Source organism: Eulemur rufifrons, chromosome 7 (genome assembly GCF_041146395.1).
Source record: "Eulemur rufifrons isolate Redbay chromosome 7, OSU_ERuf_1, whole genome shotgun sequence".
NCBI lineage: Eukaryota > Metazoa > Chordata > Mammalia > Primates > Lemuridae > Eulemur > Eulemur rufifrons.
Window position 1 is genome coordinate 209,695,423 of NC_090989.1, and position 25,383 is coordinate 209,720,805.

At 38.2% G+C, this 25,383-nt stretch overlaps 1 protein-coding gene across 9 annotated transcripts in view; it reads right to left on the reverse strand.

Annotated features, from left to right (window-relative positions):
- The window catches only part of NTRK2 (neurotrophic receptor tyrosine kinase 2), a 343,235-nt gene that overhangs the window by 293,077 nt on the left and 24,775 nt on the right, over nucleotides 1-25,383 (reverse strand). For all 9 annotated transcript variants that reach the window (XM_069474074.1, XM_069474072.1, XM_069474075.1 and 6 more), the window contains 6 exons: nucleotides 20,605-20,679; nucleotides 20,418-20,489; nucleotides 15,916-15,984; nucleotides 13,037-13,191; nucleotides 1,013-1,149; nucleotides 364-496 (listed from right to left, as the gene is read on the reverse strand). In XM_069474074.1, the coding sequence (XP_069330175.1) occupies nucleotides 364-496; nucleotides 1,013-1,149; nucleotides 13,037-13,191; nucleotides 15,916-15,984; nucleotides 20,418-20,489; nucleotides 20,605-20,679 (641 nt within the window). The remainder of the gene's footprint in view (nucleotides 1-363; nucleotides 497-1,012; nucleotides 1,150-13,036; nucleotides 13,192-15,915; nucleotides 15,985-20,417; nucleotides 20,490-20,604; nucleotides 20,680-25,383) is intronic.

A 25,383-nucleotide genomic window follows, 5' to 3' on the forward strand; every position in this document is an offset into this window, starting at 1 on the left:
CATAAGCTTAAAGCATCATATTCAATTTATAAAGGAAAATTTTTTAGAAACTGGTTTAGGAGAATTTAAGCTAAAACATTAAAAAGAGGGAATACCCAGCTCAAAATATGTTCTATCAGAAAAAGAAGGCACAAAATGACAAGCTCAAAATGGAAAAAGAAGCTTAAAAGAAAGATAATGCATGAGCAAGAGGTATTAAGTAGAAATCAAACAAATGAAAGATTGCTTCGTAATTAAGTATGCATGAAACACTGCATATACTTTTTTAACAAACTTAAGCAACATCCAGAGTGCCCCAGCAACAAATGTAGGCGTGTTCACGATCATTCGCTATTAAAAACACATGCCGCTCTGATTACGTACAATGCACAGTGAGGTTGACAGAATCTTGATCTTCTCCTACAAGATTTTCTGCCACACAAGAGATTTGCTTTCCACTGTCATCAGATGAAATGTTAGTTATCCTTAAGGAGCCCTGTGTGTTGCTTGTTTCATTCTACAAATGAATTAACAGACAAAAATAATCTTGATTAAGATTGATCCCAAAGTGACAAGATTGGGGGTTTCTTCCCCTAACTAGAGAAAAAATATATACAACATTAGAAAAGCTTTCCTGCTTGAGTCGGGCTCAGACAAAGAAGTAAATCAGAAGTTATTCTATTTCTCTAGGTTTCAACTCCTTAGTGTGTGAGGTTGACTTAATCCTCCAATTCCTACCTACCTTCCTCCAAGGGAAGAGACCACAGGGAGAGTCACTCAATTTGCTTACAACGACACAAAGAGCTCACTAGAGATATAAAGACTCTCCAATCTATTAGGTATGCAATAAACTAAAATGCAAAACCTGCCTTTGTTAATTAAGAATAAATAGAAAGAACATGTGCATCAAAATTCTTCATAGTTCTATACATGGCCCTATAAAATATCAGTCATCGCTAGGTTTAATACATTCTCAAGTTCTGAAACAGTCTCATTGTCTCTCTATTAAGACAAAGACAAACACAATCCTTACCATATGTTTGGAAACCAGATTACCAACATCCCAGTACATAATCGGAACCGGATCGCCTGCCACACTACAAGATAACGTGATAGACTTTCCCTCCTCCACGGTGAGGTTAGGTGCGACCAAGCTTGCAGATGGCATACCTGTGAACAAGACAAGTAAACAGAGACATACACAAATAGTTAAACGCAATATCAAAAGAATAACTAAAAATTGAAAACTCTTTATGCTTTAAAATCAATCATTATTTACTTTCTGAGATTGATTTATGTTGATCTGAAAAAGTGCCAGGTTGATAAGCTTTATAGATTTAATGTGGACCAAAAAAGTGCTGTCATTAGATTTGAAAATCAATTATGCCCATTTCTGAAAGTAGTATTGAAGAATAACCTTTTATTTAAAAAAGCACTAGTATATAGCAGTATCTTCCACCTCTTTTTCTGTTCTGTAGTTACTAATCCAGTTTTTGTACATAAATAAGTATTGTACCCGTGGGCTGACATTGTATGTCTTTTATGTCCCCCTCTCCTTCCCTCTCTGTCTCCTCCCCTCCACTTTTTTATACTCATAAATACAAAAGGGTGAGAGATGGATCTATAATTTTTTTCAAAAATATTTTTTTGTATTAAATAACTCTTATAACTCTAACATACTACCAGATCTGGATTTTGAAAGAGACTATTGAAGAAAACATACTTTCAAAGCATTTTTCAAAGACATGAAGCTTGAACTATTACAGTGTTAGAATGTTTCAAAGTTATATAAATCATGGTTAAATATTATAGGTAAAATTGGTCATCCTACTTAAAATATAATGGGTAAAAAAGCAAATGGATTCTTACTCCAGTGAAAAGTTCTTTTTATTGGAAAATCCTGAGACTGTATTTGTTATTAGATGAAATTTTGAATCTTATAAACATTTTTAAATATTTCAGCATAGCATTGTTTTTATACCTTTATATTTCAAAAGCTATGTGTTCATTTATCGATGCTGCTATCCTTTGATTAAACCATCACACCTATTGAGTGTGTACACTGCTTTAAACTACATAAGAATCATAGTATCTCCGACATGTAGGTGGGTCTCAGAGGGTACATCAACATGTCAAGTGCTGCTAGTTGAGACTGTCCCTCACTTGGTATCAGAAACTCTGCTTGGGACTGTATTCACCTTAATAGCTAGTGTCCCACAGATATGATAATCATTAACTCAGAAGTAACCTGGAGGTCAGAAAAAGCAATTCTTCTTTAACAGCCATTAAACTGCAATTAACCCACCCATCTGACAGTATCTGACCCATCATCTTCACATTGCTATGCATAAACCCTTCTCCTATGATGCAGTCCTTACTGGCAAAGCCATCATTCTTTATCACGGACAACATGCTTGAACAATATCTGTACAGTCTGTCTCATGGTATTCCCACCACTGGGAGAGGACTTCCCAACAAGATCTGGCTTTCAGGAGATAGTGAGACCCCCTCCAGAACTCTTTCTGACAGTGAGAATCCAATAAATAGCAATGTTACATGTTTCACAGGGTTTCAAAAAGGCCCCTAATGCCCAGAGTTATACAGGGCAATGAAATATATAACCACGATTAAGAGAGAGTACACACGTGTACTCACCATCAAATTGGTATTAACTGATCAACACTTGTATGTACATATGGTAGTAACATTCATTGGGAGTCAGGCAGGTGTGGGAGGAGGAGGGGATGGGTATATTCACACCTAATGAGTGCGGTGTGCACCATCTGGGAGATAGACACACTTGAAACTCTGCCTTAGGCAGGGCAAAGGCAATATATGTAACCTAAACATTTGTACCCCTGTAATATTCTGAAATTAAATAAATAAATAAATAAAATCTCTAAGGATGCTTAAAAAGAGAAAGAGAGAGAGATACAGAGAGAGAGAGCAGTAAGTGAGAATTAGCCCTGGATCCTATACCTGACATATACTAACTGTGTGGCCTTGGGCAAGTCATTTTTTCCTCTCTTAATGTGTTTTCATAATTTCTGTGACAATTAAGCTTTCTAATTTATTAAGAAGCATGTCAAGGCAAGATATAAGAAACAGTCTTACTTAGTGAAAAAATCTCCTTGAAGTGAGTGGTATGATCTGGGAGACATTTTAAAAATATATATTTCATTTTGTTGTTATTAATCAAATATAGTCATATATTTGAAGAGTCTATAATTCTACAAAACTTATAAAAATATTCACACTACTGTGTGACAAACAGTAGTCCTCCCCCCATATCCATGTGGCCCTATTTCCTGTTCCCAAAGACACTCAGTTCGTCTCTTTTAACTGCTTTTGGTATCGATCACCACTAAATTGATCATCACTAAATATCATGCTTATATTGCTACTTCTTGGTTCTTCTGTTTCAGCATTATTGACTGACCTCCCACCGTGGAAGATGAGAAACAGTCTCACTTTCACAAAATACCAGCCCTCCCACATACCTACGCACACTCAGCATGCTCTCTCCTTACAGCTTTCCACATGCTATGAAGTTATGTTGTCCAGACTGAAGATATGAAGTTTGTTATAAGTGTATAAGCCCTACCGCCAGCAGAACCACCTAATCTGTAATAATTATATCTCATCAAATTTAAAACAGTATTAATTATTGAATGCAACACTGCTATATGAAGTACTAAGAAAAAAGAACAATGCCAATTTAACCATGAGGCAATGCTTTCTTAGCACTTAGAGCTCCTATTATTTGGATGTTGGACCTTCTAAGTAGCCCATCGAACTTTCTAATCTTTCCTCTTTCATTTTCTATCTTTTTGTCTATTTGTTCTATTTACAGGGAGTTTTCTTCAGATTTACCTTTCAAAACTTCTGAGGTTTTTCATTCTTCTGTCATAGTTTTAGTTTCCAAGACTCTTTTTTTGTTGTTGTTGTTCCTGAATGTTCCTTTTTATAGGAAAGTTACCAGCTTGTAACTTTTGGTGTTTAGTTGACTCTCTCCCATTTTCTTTGTATTTATGAATTTATCTGCTGATCCTGAGGTGACCATCAGGGCCAGGGCCTATTATGGTGCTTATTCTCAAGGTATGATTTCCCTCCACATAGCCGGACTCCACCAATGGAGCTTAAAGACACCCCTCTTGGCACCCCAAACCTATTGGATGAGTTTCCTGCTTTTTATAAATATATCTAATAGTTTGGAAATTCTGAACACAGAAAGGTTAAAAAAAAAGAGATTCTCTGTAGGGAATGCTATGTCATAATCTTAATTTTTCTAATAAAATCTAATGTAGTTTTTTTTCCTTCAAGTTTAAGCTTATACAATTAACAGCTCTAAAATGTCTGATTATAGTAATAATAAATATTAGCATTTATTGGGCATTCACCACACCAGATACTCTTATGTAGTACTTTATTGTTTTATTTAATCCTTACAACCTATCTTGAAGGTAAATATTTTGTCCTCATTTCATTAATGAAATATACAAGTTTTGGAAAAGTCAAATACTTTTCCAAATTTAGGAAATATATCTTCCTAAATTGCCCAAGTACATGTAGACCTGAGATTTGAATCCAAAGCTCAGGGTCTCACCACTGCCTCGCAGGCTGCACGTAACCCTTTTAGCACAGACCATAAATACCACCGTGTATCCATGATCTAGGAATCTGGGTCATTTAAACAATAATTACATGTCTATTCTGTGAGAAAAGAGTGAGTCTCCTTTATTTATAGAAACATTGTATCACCTTGTCATAGCAGTTTCCAAAGGAATCTGTGCAAAATGGGCCAAGTCTAGATCTTTTAAATGTAAAGTCTTCCACAAATGACTAAGCATCTAACTCACGTTAATGCTACAGTGTTAATATGCTGGCCAAAGATTCAATAATGGAAAAAACAATCTGTACTTGAAATATCACTTGAGGTTTAATTAGCACAATAAAAAATGAATTGGGAAGCATGAATAGCCGAGGCAGGCGGGATAAACCATTTGCCAGGCACTACTTCCTGGCTTAATAAGATCTGAAATCGGCACCAATACGGAGCAACGCCCAATGATGCTAGCGCTACTGCAATGAGATCCTGATTCAAAACATCATAGCTGTCTTCCTTTGGGCAACCTCGTTGCAGATAAGAGACGACCAGCTTCTCAGGCAGAAGGACACCTCTGTGTCAATGTCTCTTGATCTGGATTCATTCAGGAAAGACATACTAGCCTGCAGACCTCAACAGAAAATCATTAACAACACGGTGAAAAAGCTGACTTTCTTTAGACCAGGGCTTGCCAAACTTTAATGTGTTTAGAATCACCAGGAGGGTCTTGTTAATAATGTAGCTTCTTTTCCAGTAGGTCTGGGCTGGGACCTGATAATTTGCATTTCTAACAAACCCCCCTATTCCCTGACACATTTTAAGTGGCAGGAGTTTATACAATGGGTGTTGGACAATTGTTCACTGGGCTTTTGTTTCTACAACTATTATTCTTAAACCTGATATGGGCCAGAGTAGTTATCTAGTCCACCAAACTGCCCCCAAAGTGTGTTCTATGGAACTCTAATTCCTTAAGATGCTCTAAGGAAAAAAAAAAATTCCAAGATTATTAAAAAAAAAAAAAACCCTATGGGGAACTATAGCTGTTCACAATACACATTAACATATTAAAAACTCTGAGAAGTCCTGCTATAAAGAAATTCATTTAACTTCCATTGATCTTACATTCCCCAAGCTTATTTGAATACATAATCATTTCTTTGAGTTATGATGTCTGTTGTAGCTTTGTTATTTTTATTTGAAGCAATTTAACAAAATATAAGATGCATATATTGAAATTCAGATAAAAAATATATTTAAAGCAAAGCCTTCCTATTGATGATAATAACATTAATAGGCAATATTCCTTGGGCACCTAATATGTGCTAGTCTCCATTTAAATATTTTCCATTTATTATCTCATTAGTCATCTCCAAAATCCTAGAAAGTAGGTGCCATTAGTATCCCTATTTCCAGATAAAGATGTTAAAGCTTAAGTGTCACAACTAAACAGCTAGTGAGTGGGGGCTGGCCCTGAGCCACACCTGTCTGTCCGTGGCTTGACCAGTACATTTTTGGCTGCCTTCTTTGCTGGGATCTGCCACGTCTCTGCTCCCACCCATCAGTGCACACTTCCTGAGAGTTCACCAAACTGACTAGGTCCTACCGTCACCAATTAAAGTATGTAGGTCCTCGCTTTCTAATAATTGAGAAAAACTAATCTATAGTCACTTTGGATAATTAACTCAGCTTTGCAACAGATGAAATAGATCAAGGTTGGGCTTTGTTTTCCAGTAATCGCCAGTAAGCCTGGCTTGTATTCGTTCTCAGCTTGCTGCAGGGATCCTGAGCTCTGTTCATTTCATGTGGGGTCATCATTCGATGTGTATAAAAATATTCAAGTAAATTATGATTTTGTTTGCTCTCTGTCTTTGCTCCCCTCACTCCTGTTTGTGCACATAGAAAGGACTTAAAACAAATAAATACTTGACCTGTTAATTCTCTGGCCACAGAATCTTAAAATTCTATAACCTTCCCCTCTACCTTTTTATTTTCTTGGGATATCTTCCAATTTCTTTGTCTCCTAAACAGACATATTCCACAACTGGGAATGAAGCCAAAATGAGCCTGACCTATTTAGAAGTGACTGCTTTACACCTGGTTGCAAAAATGACAGAAAATTAGCAAAATGACTTTCCAAGCTCAAATTGGAAATTGTGCTTCTAAGTGTATGTGAGCCATGTCATGATAGCGACAGTTACCACATACCTTCCAAACACAAAAAAGTAAACAGCATTTGACAGATTAGAAGAAAACAACTTCATTTGGCATTCTAAGAAGATAAAGAAAAACAACGATCCACTGTGGTTTACTTTATTTTAGGAGATAAAACCTGATTTCTAAGAAAATTAAAGCAAAGCAGTACACTAAAGTAGAACTTCTATATGTTTTCCAGGAAAAAAAAAAATCCAGCTAAGATGCTAAGAAAATAGTGTTTTATATCATCCTAACTTCCACGTAGAGCACTACTATAGCATTTCTTTTTAATCGTCTGTGAACACTAACACAGTAGAATTACTACCAGCCTATTTTCCTGTTTTAAAGCAAACAAAAGAAGGAGTATGTACAAATATGCTACACAGGCATATGTGCTACAAACTGTGGTTGAAACCAAAAGTAAATCTTAAAAATAAATCATTAAAATCGATTGAATTCAAGGAACCAGACCTCTCCTCCTGGGCACCTGTGAACTGGCCTTCACTATCATAAATAGTATTCTGTCGATGTGTCTTTACAAGTTTCTACACTAAAAGTCTGAAGGCTGGAAAAGTAGAAAACTGAAATTGTCATTATAAATAACAAGCAAACCAAAGGCAGGTCTGATTTCAATCCATGGGACTGTTAAGGGTGCTTTATATAGTAACTGCACAGTTCTTCAACCACCAAGTGAATTGCCACCTTATATTCACCGTGGGACTCTCATTCTCTATGGTAACTAGTTACTAGTAAAGTGAGTTGAGGGATTGTTTTGATATGACCCAGAGGAATACTGTCTTTCTTAAATGTATTTGCCATCTACTTAGAGCATTTAATCCACCATTAACACTTCCTGAGGAAGCTCTCTTCCAGACAAGATTTAAATCATAATTACAGTATTAAAAAAGCTAAAGTGTAAAGTCCACTGCTTCTTTAATCCCATTTAGCCAGGAGAAATGATTAAAAGGCTTATATCGCAAGACTAACTGCTGAAGCTCAACCAAGTGTGTAGGAATTGAGTAGAAAATTTTTTTCAAGATTCTATGTGATAAATAATTTCATTAAGGACACTAAAAGAAGTAGCAGGAACATTTTTATATGGAATGATGAATCAGCACAGCCTGGCAAAATCACCTTTCTTCATTACCACTTACACGATTCCGTTTCAGTCTTCTGTTTTAGTGCCACTGTTCATAGCACTCCTTCATTCCAACTACTGCAGAAATTTTATGTGAATATGTTTTGTTCCCTTGCAATTAATAAAGTTTTCCTAAGGTTTTAAAAGGGCCTTGTGAAGAAACAGACCACAACTTGGTTTACAGCATGAATAAATTTACAGTAATTCACAGCAGGAGGGGACTGTTAAAAAAATATTGTGAGGCATTTTGACTGTGCTGTTAACAAGAATGGTGCAGTTAAACTTCCCGGCCCCGCTTACCATGTTCAATTAATCCCTAAAGGCATAAAGGAAAAAAAGAAGAAATGAGATTCTCTCAAAGTGCAATCAGGAGAGAAATTTCAAAAAGAACTAAAATATACTAAACTATGGAATAATTCAGCTAAAATAATATATTTAAGTTATTTTTAATTAACTGAAACACTGGCACCATTATGTTAAAAACTTAGTCCAATCTGATCATTAATATAATATGGCTCATGCATTATTAATTGATCAATTCAGCAAACACTCATCAAACGCCTATTATGATCAAGAGGTACATTAGGAACCATGGAGAATGCATATTTGCATATAAAATGTAGAGAACTTGTTCTCCATATAATACCTACGTGATTTGAGGGAAACTTTTGAAGAAAACCCATCTTGTAAGGAATAAAAGCTCAGTAGCTCTTCTTTTTTTATTGAAATGAAAAAAGCACAAATTGCAAACTAAATGCAATGATCATGCTCTTTACAAATTGTTGGTGTCCAATGATGAAACACACAACACCATACTCTCAGCCGATTCAGAATTAGCTAAAAAGTTTCATCCAAAAAATAAAACTGTGGAAATAAGGTGAACTCCATAAATCTGTGACTTAAACATAATGGGTGTGTTTTAAAAACATATTAAAAGAAAAAGCCAGCTGACCATGAATCCGTTTTTTTTTTTTTTTAAAATAAGACATCTAACTTGAAGATATTGGCATGCTACTATCTGGTTTCTTCAAGATGGAACTTTGGAGAAAGATTTTAAATTCAACACTCCAGTGCATTTTCAGCTCAATTTGTCCAACTTCTCTTTAAAGACCCAAAGTTGGGAAACCATCAAAAGAAAATTAATACATGACTAAGCCCTAAACTGAAGCCTCCTCCTCTCATCCCAAATATCTAGAAATGATATATGATAGTTTTACTAAAATCCAGAACCACGCTGGAAAATGAGAAGGCATACTGTTGATGGGTAAGATACGAAGAGGAACCCCTGAATAAGAGAAGGCAGAAGAATAGGATTAAAGAAAAGCAGTGCAGCCCAAAACCGACATGTAAGTATTCGCTGCACAAAATAGGGAAGCTCTGGGTGGATCCAAAATGATAGTGGAGGACTGCAGGACAGAGTGGGACCCCACTAGGTCAAGCCACCAGGTAAGGGGGTAAGAAAAAAGAGTTAAAGTAGCAAGACGAATAACCTTTCCAGCACCCCACCCCATCTTCCCCACGCAGCTCGGCATCCAACAGCTGTAACTACCTCCAAGTAGTAACAATGAGTGTGAGAACTTCACAGTAGAAAAACAGTTATGCTAGGTGCTGGTACCACCCTACAGGTATGGTGAACCCCAATGTGGAAAAGGACATTTGAGTTACAAAAACCAATCACCAGAGATTGTGGAAACTAAAAATCAATGGTTGAAAAGAAAAAATTCAGTAGTTGGAGAAATAGCTGAAGAGCAAAGTAGTGAGTAAACCGACTCTCCCATAATGCAGAGCGAAAGGACACGCAGATGGAAAGTACGAAAGAAAGGCTGCACGGTATGGAGGGTGGAGCCGGAAGTGCAAATGCCCACCCAGCATTTGCACCTGAATTTGCACATTGAATTCCTCAATGAAAGAATAAATGGAAAGAATGCACAGAGCAAATCAATCAGAAAATTTCTGCAGAACTGGAGGCATGACCCCTGATATTGAAAGGGCATTCCTCACGCTGAACAGAATTAAAAATAAAAATTTTTTAAACCCCACATCTGGTTACATTGTGGTGAAATTTAAGAATAGCACAAATAAAAAGTAAATCCTCAAAGCTGCTAGAGTAAAAGGAAAAAAGCATAGGTTATCTATCTAGCAAGAAGCAAGCATCAGACTGACCTCAGACTTCTCATCAGCAACACTGAATACAAACAGAATGGAGTACCACATCTGCCAAGTCCTAAGAGCGTTGAGCCTAGAGATTTTTACTCAGCCAACTCCATTGAGAAGAAAAAATACAGGCTGACTTTCCACCAGGTGAGATTTTATTTTTTTTAATTTCTCTGAAAGAAATATTAGAAGATATACTTCAGCAAAAAGAAAAAAAAAACACTCCAAGAAGACATGGTAGGACACAAAAGTCAAAGATATATGAAGAAATTGGTGATCTTCAAGAAAAGCTGGTAATGATCTAAAAATAAAATTTCCAATGATAATCTGAGAGCTGAGAGCTGAGAGGAAGAAGTAAAGGGAAGGAAAGTATCTTTTCTTGTCTTCTTGGGGGTTATCTTTAGACATCTGGAGAAAATGTGTGTTTAAATAAATGCAGAAAGTATTTTTGCTTTATATATTTTTTTGAAAAACCAGAAACTTAATTTATAACTTTCAAACAATTAAGAAAAAAAACAAAGAGCACTATCAATGAAAGTAAGGGAAAGAAAAAGAAAAACCCTACAGAAAAAGAGAGGCTATAAATAGGCAACTCACTGAAGCATAAACACAATCCAATAAACATATAAAATACTCCATAGTAATCAGGAAAATGCAACACAAAAGCAATCACATAGCAAAGACAAAAACTGAGAAATTTGCTAGTATCAAGGTATATCTTGTTGGATAGCAATACCCAACAAAAAATGGATGAGAGCCATTTTTTGATGTACAAACCATATACACCAAAAATTCGGTTTCCTACTGTGTATTCTAGAAAAGGCTTTGTACTTGTATGTATGTACAAAGTGCATGAATAAGGATGCTTACTGAAACACTTTTGTAGTAATGAAAAAAGGGAAGTAAGCAAAATGCCCATCAACGTGGAACATTTAGTGTAATTAAGATCTATTCTACCATGAATACCATGAAATGGTTAAAAAGAATATGATAGATTTATGACTATTGACCTGAAATGGTCACGAGCAAGAAAAAGACAATATAGGAATATTGGAATATAGGAAATTATTTTTGCAACAAAATGTCTCAATATTATTTGTGCGATTATAAATAAGTAAAAACACTGTGAAAGAAAATAAAAATGAACAGAGAAAGAACAAAACAATTTAAGAACACGAAAGAGACAGAACTATAAGTCTGTCAATTGGCCTGGCACATTCTTCTAGAATGTTGCTTTTTGAAAAGTATCACTAACATCGAAATGAATTGTGAACGTTACCATGAACAGAACCATTTAGTCCTAATCGGTCAAGCAAACCCATGCCCTCCTGACAGTGGATTCAAAATCTCACTCTAATATGCACAATTCATTGACTAATTTGTAGGAGACATAAATAAAAAATTATTGAAAACTGACAAATTGATTATGAAAAATGAGGACCAGCTCACTCCCTACACTTCCCCTCCCCCTAACCACAAATGGCCTATCAACAACACATAAGGTGGGGTGTGTTACCGGAATGCCGCCAAGACAACATGACCAAAAGTTAAAATTGAAAAAATAGAATTGGTTTCAGGCAAGGGCAAAGCAGACATCTATTAAAAGGCAGTTTGTGAAATCAGAGCAGGAGTCAGATGCTGTCACTCTTTTCCTCTCAGTGGTCGCTAAGTCAATGTGGTCATAGCAGCCGTGAGGATTTGGGAGCTAGCCAAAAGGCCAGGTGACTCGACGTTGGATTTCGTGTCCCTCTAGGCAATGTCTCTCAGTGGGGCAAATTTGTACCAGAACAGAGCACAGTTACCCTCTTATCAATCAGGAAAAATATATATTAAAAGTTTTTTTTTCAAAGTGTTAGCTAGCAAAGAAAGCTGAAGGAAGTTGGCAAAAGAACAAAGCCTAATTCCCCCATTATGAAACCAAAGGGCTCTATCTGTGACAAAAATCTGTGGGAAGGGTGATGGCTGTCTTCTAAGTCCCTTCAGGGTAAGAAACAAACACTTATCTTTATTTTTATTACACTCTCACTAAGTGTGAGCAGCAGCTATGTTTCTCTTAAATAAAAATAGACCTCAAATAAGAGAGTCTTCCAACACAAAGAATCCATTGTTTGTGGTTAATACCCAAGTTCCTCAAGGAGAAGAACCAGGTGTCACATGGCTGTCTGCTGTGTCACCAACCACTAGGCCAGATCAAACTAGTTGTTTGTGGCTTGTTAGCTTGTTGACTAACTGATTCAAATTTCAAAGGAGGAATAACATGGCTATGTGGGTATCACAGAGGTATGTCACTGAAGAATAGTAAAATCCTAAGCAGAACACTTTGATTTTCCTTCCTTGTAACTCACTAGCACTCACATGAGCTCTGGTTTTGCCATACGGTGCCCTTTTTAAATGCTAGAGATGAAAATGCCGAAGAGGGGAGTAGGGGATGATGGTAAATTAGGAGATCTTAAACCCAGACGTGGGGAGTAGCATGCAGCAGGGCAGACTGAGGGCACCCCATCAAGAGACACAGACATCTGGCAGGAAGACAAGTGTAAGGGAATGTGCTGGATTGAATCGCATCTGCTCATGCTGCCAGGGCACTTCCATCCCCCTGAGATCCTTGGCCTGGGTGCCAGTCAAGTGCCACACTCTTAGCAGATATTTTTTGGATGGATGTTGATGGATGGATGATGGATAAACAAAGAAATGAACAAACAAAGGAATAAACAGTTTGCTTTTTTCCTCTGTGCACGTTAAAGTCACCCATTCCAAATTAATATTCTACTTGCAAAGAATATTCAGCAAAGTTGCTCCCAGCCGATTTCTCCACGCTGCACACAAATGTTGTCTGATTCACTAGAGACACTGACAGCACACCATATAAAATCTGGGTAGTGGTAATCTTCCCAGACTCTTTACCACACCAAGGCAATTAGAATAATTAATAGCAACTAGAACTCATAGATTTAAAAATAAATTACCACAATTGGGTATCTGCAGATTTGCCAGGGGAATATTCTTGCTGCTTTCATTCAGGCAGTACAAATCCTGAGTTTCTGGACTGGATTTACTCTCTTGGAGAGCCTTGATCCACATAATGTCACAGGAGCATGTAAATGGATTGCCCACCAGGATCCTACAAGGAACAAAAATGCAGACAGATCAGGCTCCTTTCTTAGTTCTAGCTACGCTGGTATTTATGAAATACCACACTATGAATTCTGTCTAGCCAGCAAGCTTTGAAAGTCATACCACTTTCATAGCCTAACAGTACTTACTATTCATTTATTTATCTGATACCGAGCTTCTGTTGTGTGCAAACACCACAGGAGAGGCTAAACAGTGAAACCCACTGTGAGACCATACAGAATAACAGGGGGAACAAGACAGGAACAGAAGTCGTCAAAATATGGGATAGAAAATAAGGTGTCTCAACGTGGAGAAATAGGTGCCACGACAAATTTATCATGAGTATTACAGAGTCATTAAGAAGATCGTCAGTGAAGACGCCGACAAGTTTTCAGGAACGCTGGCATACTCATTTCTGACCAGGCTAGGGACTCAAGTGCTATCATTTAATAAGCTCCAACGGGGAGGGGCGGGCAGAAAAAATTTCAACTCAACTTAAAGCACAGACTAAAGTGTGAGTGCCAGGGGGTTGGCACCCCTGGCTTGCTGCATTATGCAACCAGTCGGTTTCACTGAGGCAGGGAAGTGGGAGTGCACAAGAGAGAGAGAGAACCCAGAAGGGAGCCACAGCCCTCCTTCACGTGCATGCGCGCGCACACACGCACGCGCACGCGCACAGACAAACTCAGGGATTTTGAGGGCAAAGCAATTGAGCTCCGGGTTGAGCTGCACAGCCCACTGTGGGAAGGTCTACGAAAAGAAAGCCACCGCCATTCAGACCTCAGCCAGGCTGCCTGAACGTCTGTGGCCTGCTATGGGTAAAAGAGGAAATAGTGAAGAGGAATATAAAAACCACAAGGAAAAAAAAATCTTTAAATGCTTATTTATAATACTCAGTGGCCTATTTAAGATGAATTCCATTTATGGTAATGAGCCTTTAAATGAGGCCATTTAAAATCGTTACATAGACTCTGCCTGGCATTAACCACAATGCTTGAGATTTCTGCGAGGACAGGACCTGGGCTTTGGCAACATCGTTTACTCCTGTGGTTTTCTGGTTGGGTTCTAAGAATCTCGGGGATCCCTGGAGACTTTTCCAGGAGTTTCTTTGGGGAAAATGTGGTCATGATAGACCTGTTTACTTTATGTCTGCTCGATTGCCTCCCAGTGTCCCTCCAACACCAAAATAGGATTTGATGCTACGAGATATGGAATATAATGCAGAAGAAATCCACAACCAGTTTAAATCCCACTAATCTAATGTGTTTCCCGGAGTCTGAGTACATGAAACTGAGAGAGTCTTTCTGAAAAGAAGGTACAATTAAAGCAGCAGAGATGGTAAAGAAGTGAAGGGATGTTTCAATTGTGAATAAAATGATGTCCCTAATGACCATACAACACTAGCAGACAGCTGTCTTCTTCTCCAGCTCACTGTGCAAACTCCTTTTACAACGGTTATTACAGCACATTACACTTATCTGTGTAAGTTTCTACCTCTCCCACTGGATAACAGAATCCTAGACCATAAAAACTTTTCTCCTTACATCCCCATGGCTTAGTGCCATGTCAGTTTGATTTATAACAGGTACACAACTAACATTTGTTGGATGAATTGATTAAACATGCTGCAGGGAGAATATTAAGACATGAATTTGAAACTAAAACTCTAATTTTTAATCCATCAAGAACCTTTTATGCAATGATGCCCTGAATTTCTCCACCAAGTACCTTTTTCTATTTCATATATCTTTTCCTTTAGTTTGTCCTGCCTATTCCTGTGTTAGAAACACTAGTGATTCAACTCCCTGAATTAAGTTTATTCCAAATAATTGCCAACTGCCACAACTTTCACCTGTAACCCCCATTACTACCTATTAACTTGTTGTGTCTCTCCACTAGTGGCACCTTCCAATCTGCACAATTTTCTTGTGAATAGGGACGGACCTTCATAAAAAGACTCCACAATCCAGGCAACATACAATTTAAGCAAAAGCCATTGCCTGATATTAAAGGCCCTGTCCTTCTGGGCCCACATCTGCCCCACAAAGCCTCTGCATGAGGGCTCTTTGGGGTATCTTACCATAGGAATGAAAAAAGTTCATATTTGCTTCATGGTGATAACATAAAGAATTGAGCACACTTGAAAATGCTAGCTGTTAGTCATGAACACATTTCAATATTTTTTCTTATCATTTTGAAGCAGAGGAATTAGGACATAGGATAAATATTGAATGCAATGGCAGATACAGAAGAAAATCTCCCAAAGATGGGTGGGTGGGGAGAAGGACTACCTCTCCTCCAGTGCTCCCTTTCCCCAAGATGGACAAAAGCAGGGAGAGTTTTGTCTATGGGTATTTCCTCCTTGAATGGGTTTGCTTGGCTTTAGGTCCTGGATCTAACAGGAACCAAACAGATACCATGAGCTATGCAGCCATTTTAACACAAAGCCCCCTTCTTTTTCTTTTTCTATTAGAAAAAAAATTATTTATGTAAAAATGACATTTAAACTAAGCATAATGATATGTTACTATTGAGAGCTCTACTACTTCTTTTAATTACTGAACATGTCTTCATGAGGGAATAAAAAACCAAGAGACCCAAACTTGAGAAATCATTTTTCAAGAGTTTTGATATAAAAATAGATCTGCAACATCACTCACTTAAAAAAAATACTTAATTACCCTTTCCTTTGAAAACTTTTCCCCAAATGCCACACAAAATCATTACTTACAGCTCAGACAAGTCAAGGTGACGGAAATGTTTCCTAGACAAACTCGTCAGTTTATTTCGGGTAAAATTGCTGAAAGGAATCAAAAACATTAAGCGTGAATTTAAAATGTTACATTTTAGGAAAAAAGTATTCAAATAGAGATTTTGTTTTCAAAATATAATTTATTTGATCATTATGCATGCTTTACTTAGATCCAATTATCTCTTTCTTTCACCTGGAGTGATAGCTTAGTTTTGCCTACTGTTCTTGCCTTTGGGGGAAGGGGAACATATTTTCCATTTGTCTATTTTTAGTCTCTTTTTTACCTAAAAGCTTACTTTTCACTTACTAATTCAGAGCCAAGTAATATGTCTCATACAGATCCCAACCTTCGAAACAATTAATCGGAGAATATGTAAAATAAGATATAATTTAAAACTAAACTCAGTAGGGAAAAAAGATGTTTTAAAACTAAACAGCATAGTGAATATTTTGAAATTACATGGCACACAAAACTCTAAGTATCAACTGAATTTAATATGTGTTTATAGAAAGGACATATTTATTGATGGAAAAACTCTGCTGAGATTGTTTACATATGGCTGAGATAACTAGATAATTCCATGATAAGAACAACACAAAATCAAATAACAAGGAATAAGTCAGATTTTATCTTGAACTATTCTAGCAACATACCACCTTGAGATTTGGACTAGCCAGACAATGAAAGAACATATTCATGATTAAAAAAGAATAATGAATTTACTGACATGTTCTAAATATATGGTTTTATTCAATGAATGGGAGTTTCCAATGATCAGTGCCATGGGATTTTGGGGTGGGGAATTCAAACCCATAATCCTGGCAACTGACTCTCTCTGTGAATTTGTTTATTGTTTGAATTTATTTAAAGAGTGTCCAATGCTTGGGCCTCAAGACATGTGTTTTGTAAGTACATGAATGTAAAACAAACATCAACTTTCACAAAAACAGCCAAGACCTCAACAACCAGGAGAAGCCAAGAACTTTTCAGTGTGTGCTTCCTGCCTGGGAAAACAAGTGTTGAGCTGAGATTGTAGATCGGAGGGTGACAGTGATCCTGGTCCCTTACCTAGGCCAGTCTGTGGTGTCAGCCCAATGAAATTATCACTGAAGTATCCTAGTGTGTCTGACCAGTCATCTTTGGAGAAGGGTCAAAACCCAAGAGCTGACACATGGGCTATGGCTGGTCAGCTGGTGAATGAAGAACAGCCCGCTCTGGCATCTCGTAACTCAAGAATGTGTGTGTCCACTCCCAGCTTAATTCTATATTGAGATTTCCACTCATCCAACCCCCTACCTACACAGGGCACCCTCCTTCCGTCTACACTTGCATCTTGTCTCTTCACACTGAGTGTAAAGTGCTCACCCACATGGAAAAACAACCCACCAGGAAGTTGTAAAATGTGCCCACATAAATGTCGTCTTTTGGAATGCAAATTAAGAATGGGTTTCACTGGGGTATATATACTACATTGAAAAGTCATTCTGCCTAGATAGTCCACAGTCTTTAAGGCAAAAATGTTTTCATCTTCATCAGAGTCCCACCTTTCTTAAAAGAACAAACAAACAAACAACAACAACAAAAAAAACCTTCCCCTTCCTCCCCAAGAAAAGAGAGAGAAGCAACAAAGAAAGAGGAAACTTGCTGTAAAGGTTCTCCCTGTCAGCTGGGAAAATGCGGCCCTGGGAGCCCCTGTCCCTGCGGGGCTGCCGTCAGCACAGCACAGAGCAGGGTTACGGGCCAAAGAACAGGATGAGTCTTATGAACCATACTTATTATTGGGGCCAAAAGCCAAAAAGAAGGAAGAGGGGACAGAAAAAAATCAACAATCCTCTTACTGTTTGATTCTAGAGCTTTGCAAAGGAGCTAATTAGCACCTCTGCAAAGCCTCTGGAAAACACAAATACTGGCTTTTCTCACAGTCCCTGGGTTCTTAGGGGCTGGACAGGAATTAAAGGCACCAAGAAATAAACTCAGTGACCAGTCACTGGGGCTCTGGGCAGCCTCCACGTGATGCTAATATGGACAGGGTAGGGGGAGCAGTGGTGAAAGTGAGAAAGATGTCCGATTCGAACTTCCCCCAAACCCAAAGTGATATAAACTGATCTTGTACACATTTTTATAATGTTGGGAAACTCAAAGAAATAATTGATATTAATATATCCCAGAGTAGAAGAAAGAGCTTTTAATGCACATTTCTTTGCCAGCTAGCTGCCTTGCACGCCACTGTGTTGACATTTGAGGTAGGAGTGCAATTTACATGTGGACGCGCAGGGCAGAGTAAGCCAAGCCAGTTCCCAGGTCCTCATCAGGAGCAGAGGTTAGGTCTAAGATCTGCAAAGGCAGACACCTGAATAAATTCTTCCTCCTTCCCTGTCCTTCTCAAAAGCAAACTACTTAATTTAATTTTGTATTTTGGTGATTAAGAGCCTCCTTCATCATGTGAATATATGAAACTTACTGACATCTGACAAATTCTTCATAACTGCCTGACACTTGCCTAATTTCTCGGTCTTACTATTCAACAATGGCTACAGATATCAATACAGTTTCTGCAGTTTGATCAATGACTGATATCCTGACTACTGCCTCTTAAGGAAACTATATATCTCTTTAGTTTCCTGTTTTCATATAATACCTCTCTGGAAGACTGGGACAGATATTTGGCCTTATATAAACTGTATACTGTACAAAGAATGCCACCAAAATTATCCTAGCACATACCACCATGAAAAAAATACACAAAGTGGCTTTCATACTCATATAAATAGCATGCAACAAGAAAAATTAAGAAGTGTAGTAAAGTAATAACTTAGTATACTAATAAAACTGCAATTAACCATAGCCCACTGTCCAAATCACAACATTAGGAGAAGAGATAAGCTGAAAAGGCCAGTAAAATGTGGGTGTTGAGTAATTTGGGTCTAAGGTCAGCTGTAATGAAAATACCAGAACTTAACCATTGAGGTCATTAATTACATTTAAGTGATTGCATTAGAGCATTCTGCCTTTTTCTTCCATCCAACTTCTCTCTTGTTTACGCTATCAAGGCCTACGCAGACATCAGATTTGTTCAGGCAAACCAACTGCAGAGATGATGCCAAAAAGCATTTAAGTGAAATGTGTTAATAAAGTTTCTTGGAGTTTCATCACATTTTTGCAGAATGTTTTATATCTTAATTTGCAGACTTTATTTTTAAAGTGACTTCATCATTAATGCCACCTATAAAGCATGAAGCCACGATATTGGCTTTATGAAATGAACATTTTTCCATCACATCAACAAATCTGAGTAGAGTGTCCAGGTGATCTGCTCTAAGAGAATGATTTCTTTTATAACTGGCATGGAAATCAGCCAAGGAACTGTTCTCCCCAAGAAAAGAAACAGGACAAATGTTAGAAGAAAGGCTGATTCTCTAATTATATGGATGGTACAAATTTTATTTCCTGTACTCATATTGTAAGAACCTGGAGAGAAGTTAGCCCTGCAGTCTTGATTCTGCCACTTATGTTCTGCAGACTGAGCAAGTCCTAGAACTTCCTTGCTCTTATTTTATCTATGAAATGGGAATAAAAAAGATCTTCCCTACCAATTGTCAGAAAAAAAAAATCAAGTGAGATGATGCAGGTGAGAGTTCCATAGGTAAACTGTAGACTAGGTAGGAGACCTGTGAGGTGTTGTTGCAAAGAGAATCGGTACAGCAAAAAAGGGCCAATGAGTGCAGGCAACAATCTTCCGGAAGAAGCTCCCACTGAAAACTCCGGGGATAGGGAGCACCAATCTGAGCTTAGGGATGCAGACACATTCATCACTTGGGTGAGCTTCTGCCAATGAAGAAGCCACTCCAGAGGACTTAGCGACAAACACCTAATAGCTGCCATTTTCCATAGTTCCATTTGACTTCAGTCGACAAAGCATTAACATGACTTTGAGAAAAACACTTCCTATTTTTAATAATTGTCTGAACCTTTGGCGTGTCCCATGATTGATTTTTTTTCACTTTTTCTTCACATAGAAAACTCTGAGAAAATAAAGGTTCAAAAGAGGACCTATTTGGGGGGTGGGGGAGAAGCACAAGTAATTTTTAGTTTTCTAAAAAGGCCAAGGCCAAGTCAACTTCTTTCAATTCCACTAGTTTGATGTCTTCCAGGGAGCATGTCATGATTCCAAGGAAAAGAACCAAGGACTCTGTACAAGGACATAGTTTTCACATCAGACTCCTTGCTGCTGGCCTATTGCTCTATCCAAGATGGAATTGGCCCAGAAATTCATGAAAGGGAATAAACAGCCTGTTCTAAGTACCCCTCTGAAGCTATTCAGAAATCAAACAAAATCAAAGCTAATGTTTCTAAGCTATTATCACAGCTATACTAACTTTAAAAAAGGAGGTTTAGAGTTAGGAAAAAAGGAAAATAAACAGAGGGGGGAAATACTGAATAAATTGGGTCCTGGGAAGCAAAAGAATCAACTTCTACTTACATGTGCTGCAGGTTGCTGTTTTTGAGAAATGCTTTATGAGCCACAAATTTTAATCCAGAATCCACAATTGTCCTATAAAAACACATAAATTGCATGCACATTAGAACTAACCTGTGAATGCCCACCTGACCATAGTAGAGAACAAGAAAAATCTCTGTGGTAATGTGCACAGGACCTGGGTACTCACAGATTTTTTAGTCCCACGTAATCTTCAACATCATCTTCATTGATGATTTCTAACCTTTTCTGATTTGCAATGAAACTGCAACAAAGCAGAGAGTGAACACCAGTGACTCAGAATGCAGGCAATAACATGAAGAATGGGTAACTTCTATCCATTCTCACCACGGTGACCAGGGTGGTCCCTCCGCACCTCTCCTTGCTGCTTTTAAATACAGCAAGGGTAGCAAAACTGAGCATAACTGAGAAGAAACCACGAATGATCCATTTAATGGCTAATGACCAATTCACCAGGTTTCAATTTTTTCCTCATCTTTTGTCACTTCGCCCAACAAGTTCAGTTCTCTTTCCATTTCAGGATATCACCAGTGTACAGAGATGAAAATACCCTGGCAATGCATCTCCTACCTCTCAAAGGTGTTTCACCCTTATGGTGACAGCCACTGGGATGCTGGTGTGATCACTGCATGAGAAAAGTCATGTCTATCCTCACATTCCAGGAGAAGCAGCCGCCCCCTCCTTTACCTCCTACAACACTGACATGCATTTCCCCTCCCCTCTCTCTCTTTTCCTGGCCTAGCATCCGCTCCTTTCACCATTGTCAGTAACAATACCAATTTCTCCTTTGAGGAACACATTTCATAAACCCCACAGAGCCCTAGTGCATTCTCTGCAAGAATCCACTTCTCCCTCCACCCCTCAAACCCTCAAATATAGGAGTGAACTGACAGAGAACTCCATCCCTTTGGCCACGATGGTGGGCTTACAGATGTGCATGTGACCTCAATTAGATCAAGGAGAATCTTTCCCAAGATAAAGTTAAATAAATGAATGCTGGGAGAGAGTCTTGCTCTTTCTCCAGGATCATAGCTGAAGACACAGGCCCAGGGTTTCCACTGGGAAATTTTCTGAAAAGAGACTGTCCAAGAATGAAGTCAGCACTCAGAAAGAAAAAGAGCTAAACAGATATAAAGAGACAGAACCCTAAAAAAATACCACTTGAGCCTTTGGATCCAGCCATCTCTGAAGTGAGATGTCACTAACCTAAGTTTGTTTTGAATTTCTGTCACTTACAAGCAATAAAGTTCCCAGTAATACAAACACATAGCTATTAAAACCACCATCATGGAATTTCCTATACTCTACCTTGTACAATAGTTATTTAAGTACCTATCTTTTCACTTTTCTTAATCACAACTTCTTTGGGAATAGTTAGATCTGTTTTATAACTCTTAATATGCATCACAGCACCTGGCTCACTACCTTGCACAGGGTACCCTAAGGATAGATGGATGGATGGATGGACAGACAGACAGATGAACAACACTTGGGGTTACAAAGGCACTACAGGAAGTTATGCCAGGATGAATTTTCCCCGTTCTTTTCAAAAAAATTTAAGATACATAACATATTCCAATTAAGACACTGAAAACAAATATGTAGCCCTGCTGTTAACAACACGAGTTAAAAAGAAAAAAAAAATTAAACAATGGGTGGAACATATATTTAGCATCTAAAGGTCCCTTTTACCCAGTAGGGGAAAGAAAATGATGACAAGATGTGCAGTAAGGGTGTGGGCATCTCTTTAGAAAATAACTTTTAAAAATAAAAAATAAGTATATTTTCTAAGCCAACAAAATTACACCAGAGAAATAATTTTAAAAGGATCCACACAAATATTGTCCCCCTGTTACATAAAAACGCAGCCTCCAAGATAGAAAGGCAGCTTCCTCTCAAAAAATCTTGGTTCTGCCTGATACCCAGGGCCTGGCACTTAATAGATGTATAGGAAGTTTCGTTCCCTTCTCTCTCTCACCACAAACAGAAGAAGGAAAGAGTTCAAGACTTGAACCAAAAACTCAATTTTCAACAGCAAGTTTTCATGAAATGTTTCAAAATTATCACACTTTAGACACATTTTTCCAAGATGTCCATTCCACTAACATTTTCAATAGAGACCCCAGTGACCTCACTCTTCTAAATGATCTCACAATAAGAACTGCATTCCAGAGACCCCTAAATTGTAATGTTTTGTTCATGCAACTGACAGCAAAAAGGGTAGATAACGTGGGCAAGTTTTCCTTTGGAGTCACAGATCAGGACTTCTCCTGTCCACTCCTTCCAGCTGAGTTAGCTGGAAGGTGCCTGCCCTGTTCTGAAATCACTCAAGAGTTCTTCCTCTGTCTTTACCTGCATCATTGCTGTTTCCTCCCTGCTTCCAAGGCCTGACCCCGTATAGGTATTTAATCAACATCTGCGGCCCAAAGCATTTATCTTTACCTTTTCTTTATTTATGTCGGTTATTTTATTTTTATTGCATTTTTATCAGATTTTTATTTACAGACTGGGTCAGTGGTTAAATTCACAGTATTCATGAGATGAAAATAAGCCAGTTAAGCAAAGCACCATTGTCCTTGGATGTAAGACCAGTCAGGAGATTTTGCTGAAAACCATCACGAGGACCATGTGAAATTATGAAATATATTCACTAGAGAATACTATTCCACTGTGAAGGATAAATAAGTAAATTTTTGTCCTTGTCAAAATGGAAAGACCAACAGAAGAGCTGGATTAAAAGGTCAGCAAGTGTTCCTCCAGTAATAGATTCCAAGAATTCCCCCCTCGTAAGCTACCATCTGTAGAGATGCCCACAATGGAGATGCTGGCTACAAACTGCTGCTGAAATCCGCCCCCAGGACACTCTCCTTAGCTACCACTATGTGAAGAATCCTGGGGTTAGAAAAGAAGCCAGTAAAGTAACTGGCAATTCACAGAGGGGAACCTCAATGGCCAGGAAGTGTGTGAAAAGTTGCTCATCTCACAAGGAATCTGAAATGCAAATTAAAACAACAATGACATACTATTCTTCTCCCACTAGATTGACAAAATACTTAAAATGTGACAATATAAAGCATTGCTAAGGATGTGGGGAATTTCTCTTGCACTGGTGGAGAGAGTATAAATTGACATAACCACTTTGAAGAGCACTTTGTCAGTATCCTGGAAAATTATAAAGCAGCACCCTTTGTGGCCCAGAAATTCTGTTTTTGTTTTTTTTTTTTTGAAGAGACATAGTCTTGCTCTGCCTGTCACCTGTCACCCTGGCTGGAATGCAGTGGCATTATCATAGCTCACTGTAACCTCAAACTCCTGGGCTCAAGCAATCCTCCTCCCTCAGCCTCCTGAGTAGTTAGAACTACAGATACAGGCCATTACACCCAGCTAATTTTTTTTTTTTCTATTTTTTGTAGAGACCAAGTCTTGCCATGTTGTCCAGGTGGGTCTTAAACACCTGGCCTCAAGGGATCCTCCCACCTTGGCCTCTCAGAGTACTGGGATTACAGTTGTGAGTCACTCTGCCCAGTCTACTTCTAAATATTCACCCAAGAGAAATTCTCACACATGGATACAAGTACATAATAGTCATCATAATGTGGCCAATAAAATATTGCAATATTCACTGTAATAGTCAAAAGCTGGAAAGAACTCAAGTGTCCATCATAAAGGAACAAAAATTTTTAAATATAAGGTGTGTCAAATATATGAATTAGATTGAATTCTATTTATGTATTTGAGCAGAAAGAGACTTCCATGCTAAGTGAGAAAGAATATAAGCAAAATTGTATACCAATATATACATAGAAAACACTTTCTGTGACCTTTTAAAAATATACAAAAAAAAAATCACATGGTGTTCACAGTCAAGTATACATGTAAAGTATAAAAAGATAATTTCTATGTCCTTTGGGAAAGGACAATGGATCTGAGATTATAAAAAAGAAATTTAAGCTGTTAATCTGTTTATTTTATTAAATTGCTAAACTATTTCTTTTATTAAAAGAGAAAAGACTTGCAACAAAAAAATGTTAAAGCATCAGTTCTGAATATAAGTACATGAAGTTATTGTGGTGGTGTACTTTTTTGAATTTTTAAAATTTATGAAGAAAAAGAAAAAGGAGAGAGAATGCCATACATGTGAAATAACGGCCAGACTCCAGGCCTTCTCAGTGACTTAGTGGACAAACACACCTGAGGTCAGGTCCTTGGCTCCCTGGAACACCCAAATGGCAGACAGTCCCATATTCTTCTGCTCTCTGCCTCAGAGGCCCTGGGCAGAAGCCAAAGACTAAGGTGCATGCTGTGCTGCCCCCTACTGGTAGTTTCCACCTGCCTCCCAGAGGATCTTGGCAACACCAGGCCTTCCTCGTTCTCCCATCTCACTGCTACTGATACAAAAGGCAGCCCCTCTGCAAAGACCAAGGCAGGGTTAGGAAGGAAAGAGGAAGAGCCCAGTCAAGGCCGCCCACAGGCCACGAAGCAGGCTTTCCTTCAGAAAACCATTCCCCATCGTCCCCATCAAAGTGCTGTGACACTCTGTGGGCTCTTTACAGAGTCCACCTCTGCTTAATAAAAATCTCCAAAAAGGGCTCCATCATTCTCCAAGGAAGCAGTGGGAAGGCCCAGCATTTTGGCACAGGCCTTTGTCACGCGCTTTCTCTCCATGACAACCTCTAAGTCCTCTGACCTATGCCCACTGCTGCAGAGAGCTCAGGCCTCAGGGGTTTTCAAGGCCAGCCCCTCCTCCCCTCAGAGCTCCTGTGTTGGCGCTTGCCTCATAAGAATTTCACATGAGATCAAGCAGAGCTTTGGTTCTCAGAAAACAAAACTTCCCTCCCTCTAACCTGCAGACCTTGCCTTCCTTCTGTTAAGCAAATCAAATCAGCAGCCTTTAAATAGTGACAAGAGAGATGGTAGATTTGGATTTTTGTAATATGATACTTCTTAA